At 41.8% G+C, this 11743-nt stretch overlaps 1 protein-coding gene across 1 annotated transcript; it reads right to left on the bottom strand.

Moving 5' to 3' along the window:
• Window positions 1-2444: 2444 nt before the first annotated feature.
• TMEM86B (transmembrane protein 86B) lies at window positions 2445-8250 on the bottom strand. Its single transcript, XM_015810232.1, has 3 exons — window positions 8182-8250; window positions 7760-8012; window positions 2445-2836 (listed from the first exon to the last, which is right to left on the bottom strand). The coding sequence occupies exons 1-3, from the start codon at window positions 8248-8250 to the stop codon at window positions 2445-2447; spliced, it is 714 nt and encodes a 237-aa protein (XP_015665718.1).
• Between the last annotated feature and the right edge of the window lie 3493 nt (window positions 8251-11743).

The following is an 11743-nucleotide window of genomic DNA, read 5'->3' as shown; positions in this document are numbered from 1 at the left end:
GGAGAGGTTTCCATGCTGAGCCATGCTGCCTCAGGAATTCTGGGAGTTGAAGTCCATGAGTCATAAAAGAGCCAAGGTTGCCTACCCCTGAATTAGTCAGTGGAAAGTCTTGCCTTCAGAAGTTGTGGGTGCTCCATTCCAGGAGGTTTTTAAGAAGAGATTGGACAACCATTTGTCTGGAATGGTATAGGGCCTCCTGCTTGAGCAGGGGGTTTGACTAGAAGACCTCCAGGGTCTCTTCCAACACTATTATTCTATGTTCTATAAAAGATAAAGATTCAAAGATCAACTCTTGGTGAAAACACAAGTGGTCCATCTAGTTTTCTTGACAAAAAGGGCTGGTTCTCCCCTCTAAAGGCTGGGTCCCTTTATATTGTGCTTGGCACTCAGGCAATTGCAAGGCAACCTACTTCAGAAAGAGCTTGTCCTTCTGGTGCATGAAACTCAGGAGGGTTAGTTAAAAATTACCCACCCCATGTGGGCTATGATATCAAAGGAGCGGCGCTGGAGATGTAGTTTCTACAAATCAGTCTCCTGCCCTCATCATCATCCTGCACCTCTTGTCCCAGAGAACATCTAAGAACTGTTTCAATTCATGTAGGAAGTACAGTAGCATGCTCTGACATCAGTTCTGGATTTTTGCTTGTTTTTTTTATTTTAACAAATGCTTTTATGGATTTTACATGTTGCTAATTGCCCTGAATCAGTTGGAGTAGCAGTCTATAAGGATGACTGATGAATGGATGGATGGATGGATGGGAGTGGCTTGCCTTTGTCATCTTCTGGGAGGCTTTTGCAACTTTCCAGTTGAGTTTATATCCTGGATTTCCTAGTAGTCTACCATCAAAGTACTAGTAGAGCCCATGCTGCTTTAGCTTCCCCTTGGTCTGCCAAGATTGGTTAGATGCAGTTACCTGTGTTGGAAAGTAGCTTTCTATCTATGCCACCCTTCTAACTGTGTAATATTTTTTTCTTTTTCTATCACTTTCCTAACCCCATTCTGTCTTCTGCCACTGCATGCCTTCCCCGTCAATCCAAATGGCTTGCTGGTGGAATCTGTCCTGTAAAAGTGAAGGAGGCAGTACGGACAGCTCGGTTTGACACCTGAGGAGAAGAGGGTCCATATGGCAGAGAGACCGTATGAAATGGAGAAACCCACCTGATTTCTTTATTCCATTCTTGGATCCCCAAGCAAAATGCAAAGGTTTTCAAGAAATAATTTCACAGAAAAGGACGAAGGATGGTTTGAGAGGTATTTGAATGGATAATAGTAGGATACGAAGGAAGGTCCAAGCCTGAAGAAGACAGTCCTCAAAGTTAGTTCTGACCAGGAGATGGAAGCACACAATTAAACCTATCTTCCATTCACACAATGCAGCCAACTATCTAGACTGCTTTAATTAGGCAACAAAACAGGGTTTTGTTTTGTTTTGTTTTTGTTTAGCAAACATGTCATTTAAATAAATGCTTCATAAATTCTTTTTTATCATTAGCCCTTTTATTGTAAGATCATCAACATCATCACTCCCAGGAAGAAAATCTGGGAATAACAAGATAATGAGAATTGTGGAGGACACGGCACCAGAGCCGTTCTTAGAACCATCTGTATTCAGAAACTGAACTTCTGAAAGGAATCTGACCAGAGCTTCTTCCAACTTGGTGTCTTCCATGAATATAGGCCAGTGATGGCGAACTTTTTAGAGACCGAGCGCCCAAACTGCAAACCAAAAACCCACTTATTTATCGCAAAGTGCAACACAGCAATTTAATCTGAATACTGAGGTTTTAGTTTAGAAAAAACAATTCATACACTAACATCTTTTGTTTTAAAAGAAAAACACAATAACAAGACTTTCAATGATACAAACAACTTTTTACTGATAAGTAAAAGTTTGCATTTGGCATGCTTTTGAACAATTAATGTGATTTTTGCTGTTGTATGCCTGCTGATAATTTGTCTAAGCTTGGCTTATACTTTGTAAGTTTGAGAGCAACACATGCAGCACTCAAGTCATCTGTTAGTCTGTTTCTGGTGTCAGATTTGATATAATTCAAAGCTTAAAACAGTGTGCTCGCTCCAGAGGCTTATTTTGGCTAGGAAGGAGCTTAAGAAAAGGCTTTTTCCTGTGAAAACTTAGCCAACTTAGCACGCGTGCCCACAGAGAGGGCTCCAAGTGCCCCCCTCTGGTACGCGTGCTATAGGTTCACCACCACTGATATAGGCCTACAATTCTGAGAATCCATAGAGTCCACACTGGCTGAGGGTTATGGATATAGCTGCTGCTGATTACTCACAGTTGTTGGCCCACACTAGCTGGGAATCCTGGGAGTTGTAGTTCCAACACATCCAGAAGTTAGTTGAACTTGAGAAGTGTGAATTTGAGAGGCAGAAGGCCTGGGGATTTTTTGATGCTGAAGGACAATCCAGAAATCCAATTCAAGACTCAGTTCTCCTTTAGGGAAAATTTTGGAGACTCTACTGAGATGGCAATCAAGGTTTGGGCAAGGTAGTAAGTGCTCATGTACAGGATGTGGGTAAGAGGATGGGAGGTGCAGAATTTGTCATAGCCAACCAGCAGATCAGACACAATGAAGATCAAGCTGCCCGCTGAAGCCAGCCTTTTGGAGCAAGACAGTCCGCGCCAGGTCATGACGCCGAGGAGGCCTGAGTAAAACAGCACTGCCCATGTGTAGAAACCTGACAAACAGGGCAGCAGGATCACCACGTAACTCACAGCCACGAGTCCCTCGATGACCAGGAAGGTGAGAGGTTGAAGGGGAGCCAGGCCAAAGGCTGTGATGTAGCAGATGTGGCATATGGCAAAGGCACCCATTCCTGTAAGGGGAGAAAAGGCGAGTGAATAAAAACAGCCACATGGGTTGCATTGCTCCCTCAAGATCAGCCACCGCCAGTTCAGCCATTCTGGCAGCCTCCTCTGGCTTGTTACTTCAGATGCACAGGATTATTCTGTAATTGCAGCTTGCTAAGCCAAGAAAAGGCACTCTGAATATGACCTACTAAATTACTTCATTCAGTCTTGGACTATTGTCTAACTTCTGTCCCCAATTTGATGCTTAAGTGCTCTTTTCAACTGGGAAAGAAAAGATACAGGCACAGCAGGGCTAAAAGGTAGCTATGTTTATTCCGGATAAATATTTAATGCCTTACTCCCTAATGCATGCTCCAAAAAGGAAGAACATGATTCAGGCTGCCTGTTTCTTGAAAACTGTATTATTGTGTTTTGGGGTCTCACTTTCTCCTTTCCCCTTTAACTGAAAACTCCCCGACAAAATGTCTCCTCGTCTTTCATTTGCATTTATTTTTTGACCAACAGACATATTGCCAAAGCTGCCCAATCCTCAATTTATCTTGTCAATATTTTAGTGGTGGGGGCTGGCCAGGGGGCACATTTCCCAAAAACTAGATTGCAGACCAGCTGCCATATTTATTTCTAAGACTGTTCAGAGATATTCTTGGAAATAAAGATGATATTTTAGGTGGATGAATGCTTTGAACAGTACCGATAGACTTCGACTTATGATCATCCATTTAACAACTGTTAATGGCACTGAAAAAAGTGGCTTACAACAAGGCCTTGCACTTACAACCAGTACTTACACTTACAACCATCATAGCATACCTGCAGTCATAAGATAAGATAAGATAACTTTTACTGTCATTTTTTTACTGTGGGCACAATGGCACCCATCAAAAATGAAATTTAGTTGCCCACTCTCAAAGTGAAACACATATATGACACACACCTAACCATACTATATACAACGTTTGTATAGACCCACACCCCTACATATACATAACAAATAAATATTAAATACTGTCCATCTTGAATATATAACGGAAGGAGGAAGCTTGAGAGTTCACAAGGTTAATGCTGTATGGAATGAAACTCTGGCTGAATCTGGATGTTCTGCTACGGATACCACGAAGCCTCCTCCCAGAAGGTAACAAGGAAAACAGGTCGTGAAGAGGATGTGTAGTGTCCCAGATAATCTTACGGACCCTGCTCAAGCAACGCTTCTGTGCTATGTCCTGGATGGGAGGGAGGGAGCTGCCAATGATCTTTTCGGCCATTCTGATGCTTCCAAACCAGACTGTGATGCTGTATGACAGGATGCTCTTGATCGTTCCCCTGTAGAAAGTGGTCAGGACAGGGGAAGGAAGATGTGCTTTTCTCATGCGATTACGATTCTGGGGATTTGCAACTGGCATGTATTTGTGACAGTTGCAGCATCCCAGGGCCACCTGATCACCATTTGTGATACTCCCAAGGGGCTTCTATCAAGCAAAATCAAGGGGAAATCTGGATATGCTTAAGGACTAGAGTCATTTGCTTAGCAATGATAGTACAAAAATTGTAAAATCAGGTGCAACTGAATGACTGCCTTGCTTAGTGATGGAAGTTCACAGCTGTAGTCATAAGCTGAGGAATACCTCTATCCATTTAACATCAGAAGTAGCAGAGGGTTTAGTGGTAACCAGGAGAGGTATCTATGACACCAGGTTGAAACCCATAAACTGCCTTTTACAGATAAAAGTGTTCATCAGAAAGTACCCTTGATGTCCCCCTCAATCTATTAATATAACAAACTCCCCCAACGAGCTACTATTGAAAGTTTACTACAGAACCTTCCCTTCCATGCATTAGTTACCTATTCATTTCTAAAGGTAAAGCAGACTAGTTTTACCACACTTTTAATTTTAAGAGATGCCATTTATACACATTATTTGTTTCAATGCTATGTTCATAATTTTATTTTATTTTTAAAACTTGGATAGGTGAACATTTCTTGTTTTATCTTAATCTACAGATTGGGATTTCTCAAGGTTTAAGGCAGGTTGAATTCCCCTGCTTGTTTGGGCAAGAATGAGAACAATCTTTCCCAATCTGGTACCTTCCAGCTGTGCCAGATCCCAGGGCCCATAATTGTCAGCCCAAAGACAATCAAGCCTCAAACTGCGACACCTGGAGTGGATGTGCTATTAACATTGTCTTTCTATTTACATGATTGTAAGGAACAACTAGTTCAGGGGTCTTCAAACTTGACCCTTTTATGACTTGTGGACTTCAATTCCCAGAATTCCTCAGCCAGCAAAGCTGAACTAGGAGATATACAACTCTTCAAACCAGTTCTGTGCATTGTCCTCCTCCATATTTCCTCCCAGATGTTTTATTATTTATTTTTGGAAAATTTATATAGCTGCCTACTCGCTCACGACAACTCTATCTTGCAATAAATATACCTTTAGATTTTTATTTCTTCTCATGGCGCTTGTGTTATGCATTTAGCTGGCTCCCTCATGTGGTGGGAAGTGGTATTAGACATGACAAAGCAAATTACAGGTACGGTAGTTCTTGACTTACAACCACAACCGAGCCCAAAATTTCCACTGCTAAACAAGGCAGCTGTTAATTTTGCCCCATTTTACAACCTTGCTCACCACAGTTGTTAAGTAAATCCCAGCAGGTGTTAAGTTAGTACCACGGTTGTTAAGTGAATCTGGCTTCCCCATTGACTTTGCTTGTCAGGAGATTGCAAAATGGTGATCACATGACCCCGGGACACTGCAGCCATCATAAATATGCGTCGGTTGCCAAGCGACTGAACTTTGATCACGTGACCATGGGGATGCTGCAATGGTCATGTGAAAAACGGTCATAAGTCACTTTTCTCAGTGCCGCTGTAACTTCAAACAATCAGTAAACGAATGGTTGTAAGTCAAAGACTACCTGTATTGGCTTTTCTGCTTCTCAGGTGGTGGCATGATGCTTTGTTTTTATGCCATGTCTTCCCAATCTTGCTCTCATTTCATCCCTAGCCCACTTCTGAGCTATTTGCAGCCATATTTAGCCATATTTAGCTTTCTGGTTTTAAAGTGGTATTTCTCATCTTCTTCCCACACAGTTGTTGCTCTGGAAATTGTCTAGGCACGCTTCTCTAAGGATGTTGTTAAAGATGTGTTCAACAGTTGGAATTTGCCCAGCTCCTATTTAACCCTTCAGGCTCCTTCAGGTATGCTCCTGCCCCTGCGCACTGCCCTCCATGGCCACGTTGGTTTAGCTTACAGGAGAGACCAGACATCTTAGCTTCCTCAGAGACAACTAACCCCATGAGGCCTGGCTGCCATGTCATTGTGGGCATCTTTAAAATCCTTGTTTAGAAGACTCAGCGTGCTAAAATCTGTGTTTAGAAATCAGCATTTGAGCTTTTGAGAGAGCACTGGCCCTGTGCTGCATGGAAAATCACTTCAAGCTGGAAAAGAAATGTGCATTCTGCTATTTCAGGATTTCTGTCCCCAGCGAGTGCATTAGATTTCCCCCCCCCCTCTTCAGTCAGGACCGTCACTGAGCCACACTAGTCCTTTGGTTCTTTTCATCACTTTGTGTGTGTGTGTGTGTGTGTGGTACTGTTGTGTCTAAGCACAGCTACTTGCAGGTTCTGCCACAGTACAGACAGACACTGATAGCCCTGTATTTGTGGGCAATAGTTAATGATGATGCTCACTGTTCACTGATTGTTTCCTCCTCCAGGTCTATGACCTGCTAATCAGGCTTCTTTAGGACCTGTGTTTAATGTGCTTTGAGAAAAGCACTCAAGCCATGTTCAGAAATGGCCCAATGGACAGGTAATGAGGTGGAACATCTCCCCACCTGCAACCTGTTACTTGGTAGTTAAGTTGGCTAAGCATTCAGATAAATTCACCTAGCCCTACTTCGTCCCACAGAGTGATAGGTAGTAGTTTTTCCTTTGAGCAGGGAAGTGAAACCAGAGAAATCCCACAATTCCTTCGCTTAACTTGTCCTGCATTAAAACAGTACCATTTGCTGTCCTAATTACCAAGATAAAATTGGCAATGAAGGCAGCATAATTTATTAGTAGATTTTTATCCTGCCCTTGTAATATATAACTCAAGGCAGCAATCATACCTACTATTCCTTCCTCCTGTTTTTCCCACCATAACTCTTGAGAGGGGTTGGGTTGAGTAAGTAGTGACTGGCCCAAAGTCCCCCAGCCAGCTGGCTTTCATGCCTAAGATAGGACTAGAATTCTCAGAATCCTGGCTTCTTGGCCAGCACCTTAACCACTAGACTAAATTGACTCTCTTTATGTCAGTATATTTTTTTCTGCCAGATCATGGATTGGAGAAAAGCACTTTATTGTGTGTCTGGCTGTTGCCTCAGTAGATCCAGGCTTTGAGGCTGAACAGTTATGCTCTGGGTTTTCTTTGTCAACAACGATAACATATTATGTACAAGCACCCACATAGACACATCTAAAATAAACACCAGCATCAATCAGCATACAGGAATTATGGTTCTCCATATGTTACTGAATTGCAGTTCCCAACAATCAATATGGACTATGGGGAAAGGTGCTGGAATCTGTAGGTCAGCAATAGTGTAGCTACAGGACCATGGATGTCCATCTCTGAGGGAGATTGTTCAAACAACAGGTAGGATGAAAAATAGCAGACAATAATCACTAGCGAGTAATAGATAGGATAACAATAGGTGAACAAAATACCAAATCCAGCCTAAACATCTGGCTCATGAACTATATTGCAATATTACAAGTGTGCTTAGTTTTCATCTACAACTGTTGGGAGATAAGGAATCGTACCCATGCAAAATAATGGCCCTTTCAATTTGGTGATTAAGCTACTGAAATCATTGAAACCATTCCCAAATTCTAGCCTAGATGTTTCCCCAACAGTGTCATAAACCTTCAAACACCATACCTGGAAGGAAGAATTCTGGCCATACCAAACAGGCATCTCCCACACATGCAAACAAGAGACCATGGAAAATCCACCGGGAATACGGTTTGAAGACACCTCCGTTTTTGGGCTGACTGGTCACAAAGAACGCCAGGGAGAACGTGGGGAGGCATTTTAGGATAGTGCTCTGTAAACTGGACCCAGGGAGCGAAAGAACGAAATAGACGGCGCTGGAGACAAAAAATGGCAGGAGCCTAAGCAGCATACTTCTCCTCTAAAACAGGACAAGGAGGAAGAGGGAGAAAGAAGAAAAAAGAAATGTAAATATATATATATATATACTGTTGCATTCTCAGTTTGCTTCCCTGGAATTAGGAGTGTCTGCAGCGCATGGTTAAAAAAGCATCAACAGGGCAGCTACAGCAGTGCAATCAGAGCTTCACCTGTTTGTAATGCATATTGCAACACACATCCAAGTGGCTGGCACTTTGATCGTACCGTCCTGCTGCCATCTTGACTCTTATCTATCATTCCTTGCGGACAAGAAAGAGATCAAAACTAAGCAATGCCAAATTGATACTCCAAGACTGGGATTTTTGTGAGTGGAGGGTTCAGTCCCACATGGAATATTGTGGACATCATTATATTTCATAATGCTTTATGAAGATTGTTCTCATTATTACTTAACAATCTTATTCATTATTCCCTCTCTTCTCTTTTTCTCTTCCACTATGTTTTTCCACAGCTGGAATCTCTGCCAGCTGTGTGGAATCTCAACATGCCTTGCCCTAAATTATGCCACGCCCATTATTCTGGGTGTTCATAAATTTTAAAGAAAAATCATAGGAATGGGCCAGTTCTACTGGTTCATCTGCTTACTAGCATTTGGAAGCTTCTACTGAGACATGCTGATAAGCAAGCAGAAAGGACAACTCATTCATTGTATGATGAATATGCTACCATTACATATAATGTTATTTATCTTATTCAGGCTTACAATTGAGATAATTATAGGATTTGTACCCATTATTGCTGTTTTTAGAATCATTTGGATAACTAGTAAAATTAAATGTAAGTTTTAATTAGTGTAGGCTGCTAGATGAACAAAAATTAACACCGTGAGAAAAAAACATTGCATTAATCACACTAATTAAGTTAATCCAAAATAAAAACATTCACATTAGACTAACTTTCCAAAACGAATTCCATCTTGAGTGCCATTACAGAGAAAGCCTTGTCAATTGTAGCTACGTAATTTGCTTCTTAGTAAGGAAGCATCTAGGAAAAGGACGATAATTTTATCTGATGACCTAAGTTTATTTATTTAATTATACTTCATATTTCTTAACCTCCCATCTTCCTTGGATAGAATTCTGATCATCACCATTCAGAAGGAAAAGTTAGTTCTGTGTCGGTAAATATTCCTAAACAAATGAAGACAAATATATGTGTTCCAGGATAATGTTGCAGGATCCAGTCTGGGTTGATGGACCCAAATTGGATCCTGCAATATTTCTAAACTTTACCAATTACCCAAATAATTCTAAATAAATTTCTAGCTTAGTACATCAGGAGAAGGTTGTGGACGGAATCCATATGGGCGTCAGTAAAGCTTTTGAAAGAGTACCTCATGACATTCTCCTTAATAGAATTTTAAAATATAGTCAGATGATACCACTGTTAGATGGGACTCACAGTTAATTGGATGTCCACAGCCAAAGGATGTTCCTTAATGGCTCCACTTCAACTGGAGGGTAGTGTTGGGCAGAGTTTATGTCCAACATTTTTATCAATGACTTGAATGAGGGAATTCAGGGGACATTTTCCATTGTAGCTGATATTTTGCTAAATAAGCTAGAAACTCTAAGAAGGAGATAAGGGTTAGTCTGCACAGTTTGTTTCTGAAAATGGTGGCTCCTGTTAATTGTAGCATGCCTCCTCAAGTGCTCATAAACATGCCACTTTGACCATCCCTTTGAGAACCTCACTTTGTCTACTGTAGTCTTCAAGCTACAGGGCTGTGGTTTTCCCCTTTTTGAAGGAGATAACCCTTGACCTTCCCAAATCTTCTGGGACCTCATCAATCCTTCAGAAACTCTCAAAGATTACCAAAATGATTCTGTGATGAGCTCCATTAGTTGCTTCTGAGATGTAATCCATCTGGCCCAGGAGACTTAAATTAACTAAATTCTTACCCCCTTCTTGTAAGTCAGACGTGTCAAACACAAGGCCCAGGGGCCAGATGCGGCCCGCGAAGTAGTTTCATGTGGCCCGCGAAGCCATCCTGGAAACAGTGAGGGAACGGCCCCCGCTGCCTTGGCCCTGGCCCAGGCCAGCTGAGAGCCAATGTACAATTTTGTGGTGGCCATTTATGCTGAAACGCATTCAGTCTTAGCTCCATAAGTGCCCCCCCATGGCCTGAGAGGAAGAGTGAGGCTCCTCCAGTGGACCATGCCTTGGCACTTCCCCTGGTCCCACCCCCTTCTGCCAGAGACCCTCAGATCTGTCCCACTCCTGCCCAGGCCCCCACAGGCACCCTTGACGCGAACGATGTAGAGCTGGCCACATCCACCCAGTAGGCCACACCCAACTCCATCCATGCCCACCCAGTAGGCCGCATTACCCTGGCCACACCCACCCGGCCCCCTGAGGGCAACCGCAATGCTGATGCGGCCCTCAATGAAATTGAGTTTGATATCCCTGTTGTAAGTCCTAAGCTGCAGTTCCTTTTATTCTTCCAGGGGCACACTGATAACTGGTTTGGGGGTTCCATTTATTTTCAGAGAAGTCCAACCTGAAAGAAGAAATTCTGCTTTCTCACCATCACCCTGATTCACCATTTTCTCCTTGGAAAGGAACAATAGGGAGTTTAATCTACTTTAAGTCATTGTTCTTACTATATTATTATAAAATTTTGTTTCTGTTTAAACTTGATTTAAGGAGTTTGAGTATGTATGTTGCTTGGAGACAATGATTGGGATGGTCTGTCTATCCCATGAAATAAATAAAATTCAAATCTTATATGAACAAGGGGCAGTTTAGTAGTTCTGCTCAAGCATCCCACCTGTGGAAAAGTTGGTTTGCACCCAGGTCAAATAGATGAAAACCCATACTAAAGTTAGTTGGGCAATCCTTAGAGATATGACACTGAACTTTGTAGAATTTCAGACAGAATTGCCAAGAAACAGTACAGATTGAACCTAGGACTTCTTGAACTTTTCCACACTCTTCATTTGAGCTATGATCCATTCAGAACAGAATTACAGAACTGGAAGAGACCTTAGAGGTCTTCTAGTCCAACTCCCTGCTCTTATACCATTCCAGACAAGTGGCTGTCTAGATCTTCTTATACCATTCCAGACAAGTGGCTGTCTAGTCTCTTCTTAAAAACCTCCAGTGATGGAGCACCCACAACTTCTGAAGGCAAGTTGTTCCACTGGTTAATTGTTCTCACTGTTAGGAAATTTCTTCTTAGTTCTAGGTTGCTTCTCTCCTTGATTAATTTCCATTCATTGTTTCTTGTCTTGCCTTAAGATGCTTTGGAAAATAAGTTGACATCTCCTGTTCTTTGTGGCAGCCCCTCAAATATTGGAACATTGCTACAGTGTTTCCCAAAAAATAAGACCGGGTCTTATATTAATTTTTGCTCCAAAAGGTGCATTAGGGCTTATTTTCCAGTTAGGTCTTATTTTCGGGGAAATATGATACTAAATGCGTCCACTTGGCTGACAATCTTAACTGGGGTTTATTTGGGGGGTTAGCGTCCTGAAAAAAATCATGCCATTTTTGGGCAAACACGATATTATGTCACTCCTAGTCCTTATTTTCACTGGACTAGACATATCCAATTCCTACAACTATTCTTCATATGTTTTAGTCTCCAGCACTTTAACCATCTTTGATGATTAGGGGGCTGGATCTGGAGTCACTGGGTATGAGTTGTGTGGCTATATAAATTTATTAAATTAAAAAATTAAATTAAAAAATTAAATTAAATTAAATTAA

This window comes from Protobothrops mucrosquamatus, unplaced genomic scaffold, assembly GCF_001527695.2.
Source record: "Protobothrops mucrosquamatus isolate PMUCROS unplaced genomic scaffold, P.Mucros_1.0 scaffold8, whole genome shotgun sequence".
Taxonomy (NCBI): Eukaryota; Metazoa; Chordata; class Lepidosauria; order Squamata; family Viperidae; genus Protobothrops; species Protobothrops mucrosquamatus.
The sequence above is the reverse complement of the archived record's forward strand: the minus strand, read 5'-3'. Positions and strand labels throughout refer to the sequence as shown.

Excerpts from the sequence above, each read along its gene's own strand:
- TMEM86B (XM_015810232.1), bottom strand. The coding sequence starts at position 8,250 with ATGGCAGCAGGACGGTACGATCAAAGTGCCAGCCACTTGGATGTGTGT. Across the intron at positions 8,013-8,181 it reads GCAATATGCATTACAAACAG|AGGAGAAGTATGCTGCTTAG; the intron begins GTGAAGCTCTGA and ends GTCCTGTTTTAG. Across the intron at positions 2,837-7,759 it reads GCCAGAATTCTTCCTTCCAG|GAATGGGTGCCTTTGCCATA; the intron begins GTATGGTGTTTG and ends CTCCCCTTACAG.